The sequence below is a fragment of the Channa argus genome, chromosome 16 (genome assembly GCF_033026475.1).
Source record: "Channa argus isolate prfri chromosome 16, Channa argus male v1.0, whole genome shotgun sequence".
NCBI classification, from domain to species: Eukaryota; Metazoa; Chordata; class Actinopteri; order Anabantiformes; family Channidae; genus Channa; species Channa argus.
In genome coordinates this window covers 20,064,302-20,082,532 of record NC_090212.1, presented here as the reverse complement: position 1 = coordinate 20,082,532, position 18,231 = coordinate 20,064,302, and the positions used below count along the sequence as shown (strand labels likewise).

The following is an 18,231-nucleotide window of genomic DNA, read 5'->3' as shown; positions in this document are numbered from 1 at the left end:
TTTCTCCTGCTGATGACTGTATCTGTGCTTCCCTCTGCTCTTGGACACACATGAGCAATTTCAGGTTTTTTTTGCAGTTTCCTTCTTTTGATTTCATTTGAAAATATAAAACGCATGGAAAGCATTACCTTCATCATAACACAATAATTCAATACAATACAAATAAAATGAAAAAGTTAATAAATCATGTACTGTTTTAGCATAAGTAATTTTTTTAATCAAAATGTATTTTTGGGATTTAAAAAAATCGCTTTCAAGTGTCGTATAAATGATTTGTGTATAACTGTACAGAAGATTTGGCCAATATTATTTTATTGATGGATATAGAAGCAACGCATGCAAACTTTATTTGTTCAACCATTCTGCGTTTACGCTCTGCAACCAAACGTAGTTAAAAAACCCTCATAACCTAAAATTAACTCCCTGGCAAATCGAACAGACTTGCATGACTGTTAATCTGAAATTATTATGATTATGATTACTGAAGTTGGTCACTGGGAACACGACACGGACATCGCGATGGTTAAACGGCCTTTCTCGCCTCAGATCTCGGAGCTGCTGGATTACCGGCGCCGGTCCACGGGCTTTCTGGCGCCCTCCAGCGGCGGCACACGCGCAGTTGCAGTCCGGGCTGTGTAACCTCCTCCTCGGCCGCCGCCGCCGCCGCCGCTCACTGTTTGTGTATGTGGAATGCGGGTCAAGCGGAACTCACAGCAAAAACTGCGCTTCGCATCAAACTAAAACACCAGCTCGCATCGGCCCGACGTGCTCTGTATGTACTGTCCAGTTTATTTTCAACTCTACGTTGTTTTAATCCAAATGCATTTCTACCAGAATGTTCTTATCGGGATATTTGGGCGAGTTTCTGTTCTACCACGGTCGCACCTAGCAGTCCGCTAGGAAAACGCGACATCGTCATTTAAAATGGCGCCAAAGATTAACCTCAGCCAGTGGATCACTGGTAAACCTGCCGCTGCGCTCCCCGTTGGTTAGCAGCACAGATCGCAAACAGCGTTCTCGTATTAAGTAACACTTCCATGCGTGTGTTGACTGTGTTTTCAGGTAGTGTGTTGGAATCAATAACTGACCCTTAACCTTTGACGGATAACTGTGATATGGGAATTATGGGGGGCACCGTACAAGTCCGCGGTACGTTAGCAGCGTGGCTAATGCTAAGCACAACAACGGTGACATACGTGTAGCTTAGCCTCCAGCTAACACGCTAGCTGTTGTTAACCACAAACGTCAGCTAAACGTAACGTTAACGTGCACGCTGCTTAGACGCCTTCAGCTAATTGTGCACGTCTAGCACAAATGGTCAACGCTACGTCTTGTGTGCTGGTTTGCGAAAGCGTTTGTTCTAAGAGCACCGCTGGAGCTGTGTTGAATAAAATGACATAAACAACTCCACTTCGGGCGCCGGGTGTGGGTGGGCCCACATGTTGCATAACGGTGGTGGAGATTAGCAATTCGAGCTAACGTTAGCCAGCTACAATCTGCCTTCTCGCTGAATTGCAGCGCTGTGCGTTCTGCTTCGAGGCAAATCGAGATCATTTCGCAGAATCGCGCTCTTGTTTTGTGCGTGCTGCTGTGCTCACATTAAACGACACTCGCTCTTTGTCTGCCGTTAGCTTCAGTTAGCTGCTAGTTAGCTAGCAGTTAGCTTATACTTTCGGCTGTCGCTGTGCTGGAAGTAGGGGCGTCACACAAACCATGGCCAGCCTGCTGTTAGCCTAGCCAGCCAATTTAGGGTTAGCACCTTTCCCCCTGTGCACGCTGGCAGCAGCAGACCCTGAGTGATTTCCACCTGTCGGGAGCTGAGAATCCTTGATGTTTTTAGCTCGCTGCAAGCTGAGCTCATTGCGCTACAAGGCGCTGTTTCCTGTCTGTTGCATGTGGTAACGTCTTGTTGTCATCGCTGGATCAGTGATTGTGGTGTGTGTGTGTGTGTGTGTGTGTGCACATCTCTGCAGCTGCAGGGCTGGTGTGCTGTCAGATCAGCAAAGAATACAGGTGGAAATGTGACAAGTTTTATATTTCAGTATCAGGGCTTTGGTAACCTCTGCTTTTGACATTTCAGTATATCACAAGTAAATAATCACATTAGGATAGTAGGACCATATAGAATTTCAAGATCGAGTTAATTTATCCATATCAATGTTTGGCATTTTAAAACTGCATATCAACCCTTCCCAGCAATGGTATTGCATGTGTTTCTGATTAACTGTATTACGTTGGTAATGTTTGTGACTTGAGCAAGAAAATAGTTTTTATTTAGTGGCTTAATTAGGCATCGTTTTTGTGTCCTCCGAAGTTGGTGCTGTTGCTGTTTGCTGATGATTTAACTTCCAGTCAAATGATATAAGATTCAGCTTACCGCATTTGCTATAATTGTTATTTTTGATTGTGTTTTGAAACATCAGGAAACTTGAAATATATATTTGGGAATCTATCTCTGGCCTGGGTCCTGTGGTGTCTTCAGATGTGTTGTTTCGTGGCAACAGTTTAAGATCTACAAATAATTAATTAGTTTTTTCTTAGTCAGTGCAGTTCTCCAAATATGTCAGTGTTTGATTCAGAAAATTTTGCTGCCAAGATCTTTATGTTGTGTCGTGTTGCTACTTCCTCCTGTAAGTTAACTGCCTGTCTGGTTCTTGAAGTGTTCCTACGTTGGAGCCCTGCAAACAGACGATGATGAAGAGAGGCAGGCACCTCAGCAGCAGTGATGACTCTGACAATGGAAGTAAGTAAAATATGGTCTCTGCTGACACATTCATATCAGGCTCAAATACATCCTTGGATAAGGTCACCACATCCATAACACCATCTGGAGTTTCAAAGGTTTATGTAAACTTTTGTCATTGAATACATCAAAATGAAAATTTGGCTTAAAGTAAATTATAACAGTGAGTTAATGATGTAGAATCTAATTCAATGTTGCTTAGTTACTGTCACTTGTAAAAGAGGTGGTTTGTGACATACAGTTTGTTTTGTCAGAACATGTTTGCCGCAGGTGGGTTACGATTAAGGAAAAAAGGAGGGAGGTCTGTGAAGCAGGGCAGAGTAGGAGCAAAGGGGACATTTAGACCTTTATGGACATCCTGACAGGTCAGGTGGACAGGCTTACATCAGAGAACAGATTGCAGTGTTTGTTTCCTCCTCCACAAATCCTTTAATGGGTGGGCTTTGCCTCATTTAACAAAACGCTGGGGCAAGTTGTAAATTACATAAAGCCAGTTGCATGTGTAGATGCTTCCTATTGCTGTTTGGATTTTCTCATCTTCTCGTTTATCGGATGCGTCGCATGGCATAAAACCAAATCCCAGGCTCTTACTGGAAATGTCTTTTAGCCTCGTCTCATTTGGAGTTTAGTAAAGTAATTACTGTTTTTCATGTCAAATGAGCTGAAAACCAAGGTAGTTATGTTGTTGCTACTGATGAAGACTAAGACTGCTTCTTCTAAAAATAGTGGCTGATAGCTTTTTAAAAATGGGCTAGAAAAGGAACTTCACCTCATTTTAAATTAGTTTATTATTATTTATTTATTATTTTAGTATAACCTTTTTTTCCCCCCCATACATTCCTTGACCATTTTGGTTTCTTCTGATGATGAAAGAACATTACTTGCAGATTGTGCACTACTATTGTTAGGTTTGGGTTAAGCTGGCATCCCCTTCATGTCATTTCAGTCCAAGTGCCAAAGTTTCCCCCTTGACAATAACTCTAAATGTATGAGGAGGGAACATTTGTATCAGCATAATACCTTTGAATATTTTGTTGACATTTTACTCTTCTCGCAGTTTCAAAATAAGAGGTTAAAAAACTTTGCATCCAACTGTACGTTGTTAGTGATTTTATGGTAACTCTAGATTCAAGCTACTGTCTTGCAGTGAAATGAATTTGAAACAGAAAATGCAGGTTACACCCTTTGGACTCTCAAAATAACCCACACGTGTACAAGTTTTCCCCTGTGGGGAAAATCCATTTGCCTTTTGAAGGTGTGAAATTGTTCATTAGAGCGACAATCAGCTATAGACAATGAATGAAAATGCTGAGGACTTTAACACCCTGTGGTGTTTCTCCTCCAGGTAATTCTATCTGCTGGTCCCAGTACTCATCACAGCCCAGGAGGGGGACTGGGCAGAAACCCTCTGAGGTATGCATGCAACTAATAATCAGGATGCTGAAGGATAATATAAATGCAGTAAACATGTACAAGTCATAGGATATGTCCAGTTATTTGTACTTTTTCCTATTTTGACATATTTATTTATGTATTTTCCCACTAGATAGTGTCTGTTTCTACTGTGATCTAGTGTTCAGTCTGTGGACTTGGTCCTTGCAGGCCACTGTACATGCCCTTTGAGCAAGAGCCAATCAAATTAAAGCAAAACAATGACTCTGCTCTACGCTGGACTCTGATTGGCTAGTTCCTTGTTTGTTTGGGGGGGTTTTTTGTTTGTTTTTTTAGCTTATGTCAACACTGATATACAGTATCTCTATGGAAAAGTGTATGTTTAAACATTGAATAAGTAAATTAGAATTGCTGCAACTACCAATTAACAGTTTATCTTTTAGTCAATCGATGGAAAACTTTTCTTTTAAGAACCATGAAACCTCAAACTTGCGTCACTTTTGCTCAAAACATTAAATGTACTTGCTTATCAAAATATTGAGATATTTTTGTAATATTGTTTAATTTAATTGAACATTAAACTAATCGTAGTTAAATCTGCATTTTTTGCAACTTTGGGGCCGTTGCACAGGCCAACACATAAGGTTTGTTACTGAAATAAGGTGTTACTGCATTCAAATGCTTTTCTTTGTCATGTGGTGTTTTCTGTGTGTTCATGTTGCACTTGCTAATAGCTTTACTGAATATTTAAGAAAAACTAAAGTAAAAAAAAAAAAAACACCAGCTGTTCCTCTCTACAGTCGGTGTAACACCAGTAATCAGTCACTGCCACCTGCTGGGAAATATAGTTTGACATGTGTTGTCACATACTGCTGCAGGTTTTCAGGACGGACCTGATCACCGCCATGAAGCTACATGACTCGTACCAGCTAAACCCAGAGGATTACTATGTCCTTGCCGACCCTTGGAGGCAGGAGTGGGAGAAGGGTGTCCAGGTGCCCGTCAGCCCCCAGTCAATCCCACAACCTGTTGCCAGGTAGGACAATGATGACTTTGCTTTAGGGTCTGAAAGTCACACGTGAGAATTTCCCCCCTAAAGATCGTTAAAAAATCTCTACTTTATTTAGCTGCATCGCAGGCATCGATTTAAACTGCATTTTTTATGGGGTCACGGCATTTTGCCAGGTGGTAATGTATTGTTATTAGATAGATATAGATATGAACATCAAATATTGAGTATTGGTCATTGTACAAAAGTACAACAAAACACATACATCATCAATCATCCTCAGAATAAAAATCAAATAAAAATTAAAACCAATACTAACATAAAAAAACAATCTTACAATGGCAGGGAGGAAGTTTTTCATCAGTTCAGTCATGGCTCTGGGATAAAAACTGTCTGCAAGCCTTCATTGCTCTATAGCGCCTTCCAGAGGGCAAACACATGGTGGCAGGGTTCTGTTTTAGCCTGTGGGATTATGTTGGCTCTGCGAAGACAAAGAGTCCTAAAACTGTCCTCCAGGGTGGGCAGTGGGGTTCCAATAATTTCCTGTGCTGTGTTAATGACCCTGTGGATGTAAAATCAGTTATGAAGTTCCTTTAGTCTTTCTTTATGTTCAGTGTGAGGTTATTGTCATTGCACCAAGGTGTAAATCTGTTCGCCTCCTGTTTCGCCTCCATTTCTTTGTTTCATTGCTGTTTGATATTAGTCCCACAACAGCTGTGTCATCAGCAAATGTCATTATTGCATTAGTAGAGCAGATGGCAGTGCGGCCAACTGTGATGACGTGATTTGGGTGTTTTACACAACAACTTTGCTCCCTGGTTTAAGATGGCAGTTTGTAAAAATCTGATATCCAAAGGTAATTCTCCAATATGTAGGGTGCAGTGCTGTAAGAAGGTGAAGTAGAATCTTAAATTGTAGCACTGTACCACCATGTTAAGGCTTTTGACTCCTGGCTGTGTCATGCAGGGAGCTGGCAGAGAAAGGGAATGAAGTCATGTTTGTCAGGCCAAAGAAGTTGATCCGAACGTCGGGAACAGAGGTGCTGGGCTATGTGGACATCCGGACGCTGGCGGAAGGAATGTGTCGCTACGACCTGAACGAGGAAGACGTGGCCTGGCTGCAGATCACCAACAAGGAGTTTGCTGATATGGGTGAGTCGCAGAACGGAAGTTAGCACTGAGCGTGAAGGTTTAGTGAGTCACTGCAGCTGTCGTGCCCAAATGTGATTGTGTTTCACATTTTAGAATTGTTGTTACATGTTAGTGTGTAAAAAGCAGTTTATAAGCCCTGTGCACACAGTTTGCTTTTGGTCTTCTTCTTTTCCTTTGGGCTGTTCACTTCCAGGGGTCGAATCAGTTGCCTCCATCTAACCCTGTCCTCTGCATCCTCTTCTCTAACACCAACTAACTTCATGTCCTCCCTCACTACATCCATAAATCTCCTCTTTGCTCTTCCTCTACACCTCCTGCCTGGCAGCTCTAACCTCTAACCTCGTACCGATATATTCACAGTTTCTCCTCTGAACATGTCCAAACCACCTCAATCTGGCGTCTCTGACTTTATCTCTGAAACATCTAACATGAGCTGTCCCTCTGATGTCCTCATTCCTGATCCTGTCCATCCTCGTCTCTCCCTCTGAGAACCTCAACATCTTAAGCTCTGCTACGTCCAACTCTGCCTCCTACAATTTATACAGTTATACTAGTTACTTTTGGTAATGTATTGAATTTATCCTTGTCTGGAAATTCTCATTCAGCGAGGTCAGAGGTCAAGTGCAGAGTTGTTATCACTCCTTAAGCTTTTGTGGGAAACAAAAGAGTCTGTCATAGAAAGACAGTGTTGCTGTGCACAAAGGCCGCTCAGCTGGTTGCTTTGCAATAGCACAGATCTGTATTCAATTATTTCGGAAGCGTCTGCAACACACTTTAAATGAACCGCCGGGAGCGTCAGTTAAACCACAGATGGGTGCTCATATGAAAGTTCATGCAGATCCTTCTCATGTAGGTGATGTGGGCCGGAATCCACAGTCTTCTCCAATGTAACCACATGTGCATCTTTGTTCTTAATACCTCCTGGCAACAGTATGAATGGTTACAGCATAAAGAATCTGTTTCAGTGTTTTAATACACGTTTGTAATGTTTTTTTACCTGCACTTCAAGTCCCCTCGTCTCCCCACGTTATTTTAAGATTAAGATTAAGATGAGGACCTATTTCTATTGCTCCACTAACAGCCGTGGCCTCCATTTGTGCATCTCACTTGTAGCTGCTAATTAACAACAGTCTCATAAGAGCTGACTCATTACTTTTTTGAACACAACAGCTTACTGAAAAGTGCTTAACAAGAGAGAATCCCAGCTTGAATTTACCTTTTACCACTTTCTCAGCTCCACTCCTGGAATTTCCGTTTATATCTGAGACTATTGTTGGCTTGTTTTGTTCCTTTAAATTGATTCAGGCTTATTTTTGTGCTTTGAACGCATCTTTTAGAGATCGTCATTTCAATCAAGATGACTTCACCCTATAATTAAGCATTTCGTGGCTTTTAGGGTAAAGCATGTTATCTCCAAACTGCCAGCTGCTAAAAAAATAATAGAATTCTTTTTTCTTTTTCTTTTTTTTGTTTGATTTAAAACAAACATAGTGTATTATAAAAATGGGCACATCAATAAAACACTCTCTCTTTGTCCAGCCATGCCACTGCTGGATGAGATCACCATGGAGCAGGTGATGGAGGAGTTTGAGAACCGCTGCCATGAGAACATGACGCACGCCATGGAGACGGAGGAGGGTCTGGGCATCGAGTATGATGAGGACGTGGTGTGTGACGTGTGTCAGTCGCCCGACGGGGAGGACAACAACGAGATGGTGTTTTGCGACAAGTGCAACATCTGCGTCCACCAGGTCAGAGGTCAACACACGAGATCAGAAGACACCCTGAAAACATTGTAAACGTAACAGACATACAGCCTGAGTCCACGGTCAACCATATTCAACCACCACCTTAACCAACCTTCACATCATTTGAAGAAGACAGAAGCACAAAGTCAAAACATTACATTTATTCACATTCATCAACATTTCATACATTTCATTACGGGTTTAAAAAAATGACAACGCTATGGTCTTTTTCCTGTCCATTTGCATGAAATACTACGATGCCACAATGTGATTTATATTATGATGGACTTTACATTGTTTGTAGTGCAAGATGTTCAACTTGTTTCCAGCAACAAACCTACAACATTCACTTTTGATAGTTCTACTCTGGTGACAGTTGTGGGGATTTTGCTGTGATGTGAAATGGTTTCTGAAATATGATAACTCAGTAGCACTCAAACTGAATTTGGCCATGTGAAACTTTACATTTGTGATCAGTGGTTTCTGTGGAGTTATCACCACCACCTCCCCCTCCCCACAAACAGTGCTGCTGTATCAGTTTCTGTTCGCGCTCCGGAAGCTGAGCTACCCCTCCTGTTTGTGCTTTCACACCAGGCGTGTTACGGCATCCAGAAAGTTCCAAAAGGCAGCTGGCTGTGCCGGATCTGCGCCCTCGGCATCCTGCCAAAGTGCCAGTTGTGTCCCAAGAAGGGTGGAGCCATGAAGCCGACCCGAAGTGGAACCAAGTGGGTCCACGTTAGCTGTGCCTTGTGGATTCCAGAGGTATTTGCCAGTTTTAATGTACCTTTTTATAAGTGACTCTTCCTGTCGCTGGTGGAGCATTTTAGTACTGTACATTTTGTTACATGTAAATATTATAAAGCACTCAAAATGTAGCAGAAGGCTAGAAAATATTAGTTTACCCCACAGGAGTGGAATGGTGGTCCCAGAGTCACAGTCAGTTGGAAACATCAAAAGCTGACAGCTGTTGAGAAAATGGCACAAACACCACTGGAGGGGTTTTGCTCCCCTCAGAGCATCAGTCATTAAACACATATGCACAGTGATGTAACAATGTACAATGTGATAATGTACTTTCTTGCCTGAATGACCGACACACGTCCCATTATGTGTCATATGTGCTGTGCAGGTGAGTATCGGGAATCCAGAGAAGATGGAGCCAATCACAAACGTGTCCCACATTCCCAGCAACAGATGGGCCCTGATCTGCTGCCTGTGCAAAGAAAAAACTGGAGCATGTATACAGGTAGAGTCACTGCTCACATTTCATTCCCACAAACATTTAATGATACTTAAAAAGCTGTTAGCAAGTATTAAAAGAAATTAGAAACCGCAATTCGAGGCTGCACTCAGTTTTGTGGAGAACAACCTTTTTTGTTCACAGCAGGATATGTGATATGGCAGCAGATCAGTCAGAATTATTATTTTTCGATGACTTTGTCACTGGCAAATTGGTTGTTGTATAAAATACTGCGTTTATAATTCATATTTTTGACAGTGGCGGCTTAAAACTGACACCAAAATTGTTATCAGTGGAATTAGTCGGCGGGAAAAATCCAAGTATAAAGTCAAGATTTCTATTTATGTACCAATGCATGATTAATAATTTTAGCTCTTCCAGCAGCCGTGCAGACTGTGATTTAACTGGACAAATGCTTCCTTGTTTACCTGCTGGAATATTTAGTGCAAAATCACTGGAAGCTGAGGAGAGACTGAGTTTAGTCCTGTACAATGACAAAATTGGATAAAGAGGACAGTCAGTCGCCACTTTATTTTCTTTGTGCATTCCACTGTGGTAAAATAGTGCACACCAATCATGTACTATTAAAAATCATGTTCCAAACCTGCTTAAATACAGTGTGTAGTATGTATTAAGGACCCATTTTTAACAAGAATGGCAAAGAGAGGAATGGGATTTAATGTTGCAGGTCTAACTTGTTTGCTGTTGCAGTGCTCAGCGAAAAACTGCCGGACTGCCTTCCATGTGACGTGTGGCCTCACGGCCAGCCTGGAAATGAACACCATCCTCACTGAGGATGACGAAGTCAAGTTCAAGTCCTACTGCCCCAAACACTCCGGGCTCGAGGGTGCCGAGTCCAGGGACCGAGACTCGGGAGGTGAGGAGGAGAAGGAGGGTGCCAGAGACATAAAGGGCAGGAGAAGAGGTAGAGTAAGAGGAGATGAAGGTGCCTCTTCCTCTTCTTATGTGGCTCCTCAGCTCAGTGACTCACCCAATAATCCAGATGTACTCAGCAGCCGCCAGCAGGAGAAGAGAGTCAGCCTCCGCAAGCTGAAGCTGCAGGAAATGGAGGAGGAGTTCTATCAGTTTGTCAATGTGGAGGAGGTGGCCGCTCAACTGAAACTGGCACCGGAGCTGGTGGACTTCATCTACCAATACTGGAAATTGAAACGCAAAGCCAAATTCAACCAGCCGCTCCTCACGCCCAGGAAGGACGAGGAGGAGAGCCTGGCTCGGCGAGAGCAGGAGGTGCTGCTGCGGCGCCTGCAGCTCTTCACACACCTGCGCCAGGACCTGGAGAGGGTAGGTTTCCATTTCACCTGCATCAAAGCTCACAGGAGCACAGCAAGCAGCAGAAAGAGCCTTCAGAGGTCCTGCTACAACAGTGCGAATCATGCAAATGCTGCCCAACTTCCATAGTTACTTTTGTAAAAATTTTGGACGTAGAATTTGTAGCGACATGCTAATTTACCATCAGTGGTTCTTGTGCATAAATGCAACTGTCCTTAAGAAAAACCAGATCAGTACCCTCCCCCCTTTTATGATGATGGGATAATCCCTGTCTGTCATCACATCGTTCACTCAGTGGATTGTAGTTGAAACATAGTCCAAGTATGCTGTTTAGTATCAACAGCAATAAAATGGCTGTCAGATGGGAGCTGGCTTCCATCTGACAGCACAAAAGCACAAGACCCAAAAAAACAAATAATTAGTTACTGCTGCACAGTGTCACACGGGAGTTAGTTTACACATTCTACTTTCATGATATGGTCAAAAAAGAATAATTTAAAAAAAAATTATTCTCAGGTCTGTAAAATTAGCAAAACAAATATTACTTTTCCTTTTATTTAGAATTTAAAGAAATTTAGATCTCGGTGAAACTTCTGTAAATACTGTTTAGATCTCCATTAGATCTCGGATTTCTTAAAAATATTTTTTTTAAAGTCCACATTAGAATATCCCGGATTTATAAACAACGTCCTCAGGGGTAAAAGTATGAATTACAAAACCGCGTTCGAACGTTGTCTCAGCTATCTATTTGTATTTGTAGCTTAAGAGATTGACGTTAACGTTTCCTTATGATGCTGTTATGTATGACATAACATCACGTTAGGGGCATTGGACATAATCTAAACCATAAGGCATCAACAGCTTCAGAAACTCGGATCTAAATCTGTGTCCCCATTTTCTTCACCCTTTGTGCTGAAAATCCCAAATCCTGCCAAACAGTAGCTGTAATGTCAACAAGAGTCAAATGTTGAAATGATTTTCTAAAACAGGATGAAAAGTTGAACGTCACAACTTGCAGGTTGGGTCCTTAACAAAGTGAAAGGGGCCTTCAGCTGGAAAACATGTACCACAATTAACAAAACAGGTAACTTAGCTGCGTTTACCCGTATTCACTTTGTGTATCCCGACCCCCTGCTGCTCCTCAGGTTCGCAACCTAACCTACATGGTGACGCGGAGGGAGAAGATGAAGCGTTCGCTGTGGAAAGTCCAGGAGCAGATCTTCCAACACCAAGTCCGACTGATTGATCACGAGCTGCTCACAGGTGAGTCAACAAGTGTTTGCACACAATCTGGTCGTTTAAAATTGGTTCTAAATCTGTAAAGATCACACACACAGGTCAATAATATGTGACGGCAGGACCAACAGTAAGTGTTGGTTTGTTTTAGAGTCAGTAATAGTACAGATGTGTTCACAATAACAAATTTGTTGTTTACACCAGAGTTTGCATTTTGCCACGTGATCAGTAACCAGATCAGCCGAATAAGAAGGTGCCAGAGCATTAAGGGCTTTAAGAGTGAGTAATAAAATCCTATATTGGATGTGGAAGAGAATAGAAAGCCAATGAAGAGACAGTAGCAACTGTAGATGCTGAGGAATTGAATGGTTAACACCAAAATGCAGCACATCACACTAGTCAAGCCTTAAGGAAATAAAATCATGAACAGCATTTTCCAAGTCCTTGTATAACAGAAAAGGCTTCACTTTGGTGAGTGAGTGCAGTTAAAAAATAATGTTTTTAATCACAGCGCTTATTTGTTCATCGAATTGCAGCTCACTGTCAAAAAGAACATCTGGTTTCTGACCAAAGTGTTAATACTGGAAGGTATTTACAGGGTTTCCTTTTGTCACTAGATCCAAACTGCACAGCCAGACAATCAAGAACCACCAGGCCAGAGTTTTGTGATGAGCCATTCAGTGGTAGATATAACTCAACTTCATCTGTATAGCAATGAAAATGTTTGCGAATGATAGACCCCCCCCAAGGACAAACTAACAGTAGCAGAGAAAGCCTCACCCCCTTTAATAGAACATGTTTGACCTGACGGGTAAGATTCGAACCAATTAAGTGCTGTGCCACAGATCCCCACCAGCTTATCGAGACGCCAGATAAGGATCCCATGGTCCACAGTGTCAAACGCAGCTGGAAGATCTAGCAGAATGAGGACAACTGAATTGAGTACTCGCACGAGATCTAAAACCAGACTGAAACTTCTCATCAATACCATTAAAATAAAAAAGGGATTAAAAACTATTTTCTGTAAAACTTTCAATTAAAAAAAAAAAAAAAAAAAGGTAAATGTGAAACTGGTCTACAATGGGATAAAACAGAAGCTTAAAGGTGGGATTTCCTAAGCACAGGGGTAACCACAGCATGTTTAGAAGCATCGGTTAAAGTATTAAAAGAAGAACACGGATGAAAAGGAGACATATTACAATCAATGCACCTTCTCACTGCAGCTAAAATGATTTAGAAATTCATCGCAACAAACCACAAAATCATTAACAGCAGTAAGAAGTGAAGGATGAACAACTGAGTCGATTGTCCTGAATAAAACTTGGCCTTTAGCTAATTATATATATAAAAAAATCGTAGTTATCGCAGCTAAATATTTGATTCTCTTAAAGTTTGGACTAAAGTACTACGTTGTGTATTTGCAGGTGACCCTTCAACCAAGGATCTGGAGAAACTCTTCTCTCTGGGCTGGTTATCGTCTCAGGGCTCCCAGTCTCACTCCTCCTGGAGTCATTCTGGGCTGAAAACCAAACGAGGGTCTTTCAAACAGGAAAAAAGGAAGAGCAGTGACGGAAAAGGCCCGTCTGACTCACCGCACACTCACAAGAAAGACAATCTGAGCAAACCGAAGGAGAGGGATTGTAAAAACTCTCGAATCAAGGAGCTCTTGCCTGCTGAGACTGGAAACGACACCAAAATCCGAAACTCTGAGATCAGTCCGCAGATTCTGTTCCCAAAGTTTCAAACGACAGACGTCATTCAGGAAACAATTATCGCCAAGCTGCACAAACCCGAGAGCAGGAAAGGTCCTAAGAAGGAGGCTCCGGGCCCTGAACACGAGGCACTGACCCGACAGAAACGGGAGAAGGAGGGTGAGCAGGAGGAGAGGAGGAAGAAGAAGAGGAGCGAGGGTGCTGAGAGCTTCCTCAGCCAGGTGAAGAACCGGTTTGGGCCAAAACACCTGGAGAAAACCGTGTCGATCCGGCTGGTGGACATCAGGAACTCTGACACAGACGACTACTTCATCGATGAAGCAATGACCAAAAGAAGCAGCATCCCTCTGGACACGATGACCAACACTAAGCTCAACAAAGCCAGCTCGGCGTCAGACGCCGCCCCCACCAGGGCCAATGTCTGGCTAAGGAAAACCCAGCCGAACAGCTCCCACGTGGTCAACGGACCAATGGCGGGACACCTCAAAGGCTGGGGGAAGTTCAGGATCCCGCGCAGGGCCGAGAAGGAGGAGGCCCTGCTTAGACCTCTGACCAACACGCCGGAGCCGTCGTACCCAAGAACGCGGCTCCGCGCCGGCACGGAGAACGACGGCTACGCCGCAGACCCCAAGCCGAGCGACGGCGACGTGGAGCCCTGCCTAAAACGGTGTCACTCCCACCAGCTGAGGGGCGACTCATCCCTTGGCCGCCGCTACGGGTCTGACATCATCCGCCGAGGCGTCCTGGCCTCCTGATGGCAGAGAAACACTTGGAAATAAGCTGCACTGTGTAAGTTGGGAAAGAATGACGGTCGCTGTTTGTACCTTTATTTTTCTCAATAAATTCTAAAATGCCTAGATTAAATACAGAGCTGATATTTATTTTTATTTGTAACATATGTAAAACTGGGAAATATTTGACTTTCTACTTTATTTTGAGCTAGTTTTTGTTTGGTTTTTTTCTTCCTTAAAGGTAGAAAGATGTCAAGTTGCCACTTGCTCGCTCAGATATATAAGCAAAAGCATCAACTAGGGAGAAGTTGTGATTGTTGCTTGGGACCATAAGTTTGCCATGTAATTTGTTTTTGACATAGTATTTAACTCGGCCATGAGTCAGTTGCACTTAGTTGAAGACGCTCCAACAGTATACGTCAGTTTTTGTTTTGTTTTTTTCAAATCATGCTTCTTGATGGAGTGAAGAGTATTTTCCCTTCAGCTCGACGTTAGGAACCGAGAATCCACGAAAACGACTGTCTCCTCGTTATCAGCACTTAAGTGTAATTGAACTGCGATTGTATCCATCATGTGCCTAACTTTTATTTCAAGCGTTTGCACTACAAGAGGATGGCACAGGTGTGAGGTATGAGTAGAGTTATTTTTACACTGAAATTACTAAACGTGTTTTGTACCCTTGGCCGCTGCTGTACTACTGTTATGCAAAATGAATATTGTTTTGTCTTTGTCTTAAGGAGGAATAAAAACTCTGAAGGACTTACAGCTGCGTCTCGTTGTTTTGATCGGGAGCTTCCTGTTCTGCAACAATTCAAGTTACACTTCAAGCAAAAAACATTTTAGTCTCAGCTCTACAAGTCTGAAGACCTGCTGCTCATTTCCCCCCATTTACGATACTAAAAAAAAAAAAAGTCAGTCGCATTGGGACCATTGACTGTTTGGTCTGAGCCTAAATTTACTGTAGGTGTGAAAGTAACTAAGACAATACAGTAACTTAAATTAAAGTAACATCTTGTGGTATTTTTTACTTCTCTTTCTCGTTTCTGTTTTCTGCTACTTCATACTTTGACTACTTTTCAGGTTTAGATTACTACAAAAAAGTATATTAGAATTAATCCCAGCTATACTCCACTTTATTAGGTACACCTGTACAATTTATTGCCATTCAATACAGCAGCTCTGCCATGAATTCTACTTTTACAAGGTTATAATTTCTCAGTTTTTAAGTTGAAACTGTCAGAAATTAGAGGTTGAGTTAGTGGAGTTGTTGAGTGCATTTCAAGTAGCGGTGGATTCCAGTACAATTCCACTTATCACTTCAATCTCAATAATAAAACTGAATTATCACCTTTCTGACTAACATATTCATGGATGTTAAATGGTTACTTTAAATATTTTTTGGAGCTAATGCTTTTCCATTTGTAGGATTTTTACTTTTACTAATTTTTACTTTAAGTGTTTCTCTAACGTAGCATCACTACTTTTGCTTACAGTTAGTAAACGGTCCAGTAAATAAGTGTTACTACCACCACTGGAACAAACTGTCAAATACAATTTCAAGCCTGTAGGACAATTAGGATCCAGTGCAGTGTTAGTACTTTGGTGAAAATATTTCATTACACGTCCTTAACCAACATAATGCGTTAATAATTACATACTTATAATTAATGCTCAATAATACTGAAGTTGGTTGTGATTAAAATATTTTATATTGACTGCAGAACGTGTTGTAATAAAACAACTAAATAGTTACATTCTTGCTCTGTAAAGACTCAAATATACTCCCCTCCAAAAGTATTGGAACAGTGAGTCCAATTCCTTTATCTTACCTGTTGACAGACATTTTGCGTTTGACCTTAAGGCATATCTGGATCTTATACACAACTTAGAAGATGGCACCTTTTGTTTGAACCCACACATTTTACACGGGAGCTAAAGTTTGGCAGGTGTGTCCCATGACAGTGATTATTCAAATAAATAGCGCTGAGTGTCTACGCGCAGTTTCAGATTTGGGTTTTGCCTGTTCAGACTCCATTTATAGTTAAGAGGTGTACCAACGTGAAAACCAGGCAATTGTGAAGCTGAGAAGATGGAAAACCAAGCAGAGCCATTACAACATGGACCATAGCCAGCACAACCATTTGGAACGTCCAGAAGAAGAAACAAACCACTGGTGTACCAAGTAACAGACGTGTAGACAAACAACGGCAGTTGGCGACAGCTGTACGAGCTGTAAAGAAAGACCCTGAAGGAACTGTTAGTGACATCAGCAACAACCTCCAGAGGGCAGGAGTGAAGTTATCATGATCTACTGTTCGCAGAAGACGAACAAAAGTGCAGAGGCTACACCAGAAAGTGCAAACCACTCAGGCTGGAATTTGCCAAAAACTACAGAGATGAGCCTAAAACAATTCTAGGAAAAAGTTTTTATGGGCTAATAAGACCCAGATTAACCTTTACCAAAAGGGATGGAAAAGATCTGCACATGATCCCACACACACACACAAGCTCATCTGAGAAACACAGTCATGGCTTAGGCTGCACGGCTTCTCCTGGGCTCATTAGTCTTCAGTAGTAACGTAACACAACATGGCAGCAGCCAAATGAACTCCAACGTCTACGGACACATCTGCTCTGACAATTTAAAGAAAGATCCAACCAAACTAAAGGAGACTGAAGACAGTAAAACAAACAGCAAACGAAAGAGAGTCAATACTGGGTCTTATTCACTTTAATCTATTTTAAGTCCATCTGTCCTAATACTTTTGTTCATAAGAAAAAATGTGTGGGTTCAAACAAGGTGCTGTCTACGTTGTGTATCAGATCATACACAGGTAAATACCTGGAAGCTCATGTTCCTCTTTAGAAGTCAAACCTAAGCATATTCAGTCTGCAGCAAAAGTAAAGGAATTGGCCTCACTGTTCCAGTCTTTTGGGGGTGGGATATGTTTTAGACATGCAGACAGTTTTTACATTTTTATTTATTTATTTTTTTCCAGTCTCTGGTTGCTGCTCGCCGATTGCCACAGAGGCACAATTGGACATTTAATAATATACCTACAGAAACAGATCTAGCATCTAAAATCTAGGGAACACAGAATAAAAAGGAACCGATTCCTTTACAGGCCTTATTTTACAGCTCCTTTACTTTCCAGATAGTTTTCTGCTAAATACCAGCTACGTTTTAGAAGATAGGGGACCTGTAAAATAAGGGTCAATTTATTTACATCAGCCGACAAAGCTCAAGTTAAGTCTCCTAACTAAAGGAGAGATAATCCAAATAGGTGACTAATTTTGTGGATGGATTCCTCCTTTTAGAGCTTCTTACCTCTAGTGAGGTAATATTAGAAGAGAAAAAGTAAAGGAACCTCTTCATCTGCTTTAGTGATTCAGAAGAAGAGGACCTCAGGGGTCCACGTTACTAAATTGTTAGAGCAACAACAAATATTGTCAATTCAACTTAAAGATGTTTAAAACATTTACCTGTGATAAATATAAAACTCAGTGTTGACAGTGACAGAAGTCCAGCAGAGCAGAGGCAGGATGAATGTTTCACCACTGTTTATTGCATGATTCAACAGATGCATGATCCTGCAAAGGTGTTTGAGCACTGCATCAAGAAAAAAACAAAAAAAACAACAAAAAAAACATACAATGTCAGAGAAATTGTATGATATTTACAATAGATGCATCACTATTACCACTTATACATTATGTACATATTAGTCTCTGGTTTACTATGACAGTAGTTACAGAATGAAACCCCTACACACACACACACACACACACACACACACACACACACACACAAACATTACACTTAAGCTCTACAGGGAATTACAGTGCTTAAAAAAAAAAAAAAAGTAATAACTGGCTGGACTACATTCACTCAACACAAATCAAGGTTAGGATGAAGGTCGTTACATAGAAAAGTTGCAAAATACTCATATTTGCTGCACCTCTGGACATGTCCCATTCA

The 18,231-nt window shown here is 41.7% G+C and overlaps 1 protein-coding gene across 3 annotated transcripts; it reads left to right on the top strand.

Annotated features, from left to right (window-relative positions):
- Positions 1-543: 543 nt before the first annotated feature.
- On the top strand, positions 544-18,066 carry jade1 (jade family PHD finger 1). 3 transcript variants are annotated; one of them, XM_067479623.1, is made up of 13 exons: positions 544-772; positions 2,661-2,743; positions 4,089-4,156; positions 5,014-5,171; positions 6,111-6,295; positions 7,835-8,046; positions 8,638-8,805; positions 9,173-9,289; positions 9,995-10,585; positions 11,719-11,836; positions 12,427-12,492; positions 13,234-14,310; positions 14,990-18,066. In XM_067479623.1, the coding sequence occupies exons 1-12, from the start codon at positions 684-686 to the stop codon at positions 14,274-14,276; spliced, it is 2,898 nt and encodes a 965-aa protein (XP_067335724.1). In that variant the 5' UTR covers positions 544-683; the 3' UTR covers positions 14,277-14,310; positions 14,990-18,066. The 3 variants fall into 3 exon arrangements, with proteins under 3 accessions (XP_067335724.1, XP_067335725.1, XP_067335726.1); XM_067479625.1 differs by lacking the exons at positions 544-772; positions 14,990-18,066 and adding an exon at positions 790-1,062 and having other exon boundaries at positions 13,234-14,983; XM_067479624.1 differs by lacking the exons at positions 12,427-12,492; positions 14,990-18,066 and having other exon boundaries at positions 547-772; positions 13,234-14,983.
- Positions 18,067-18,231: the final 165 nt, after the last annotated feature.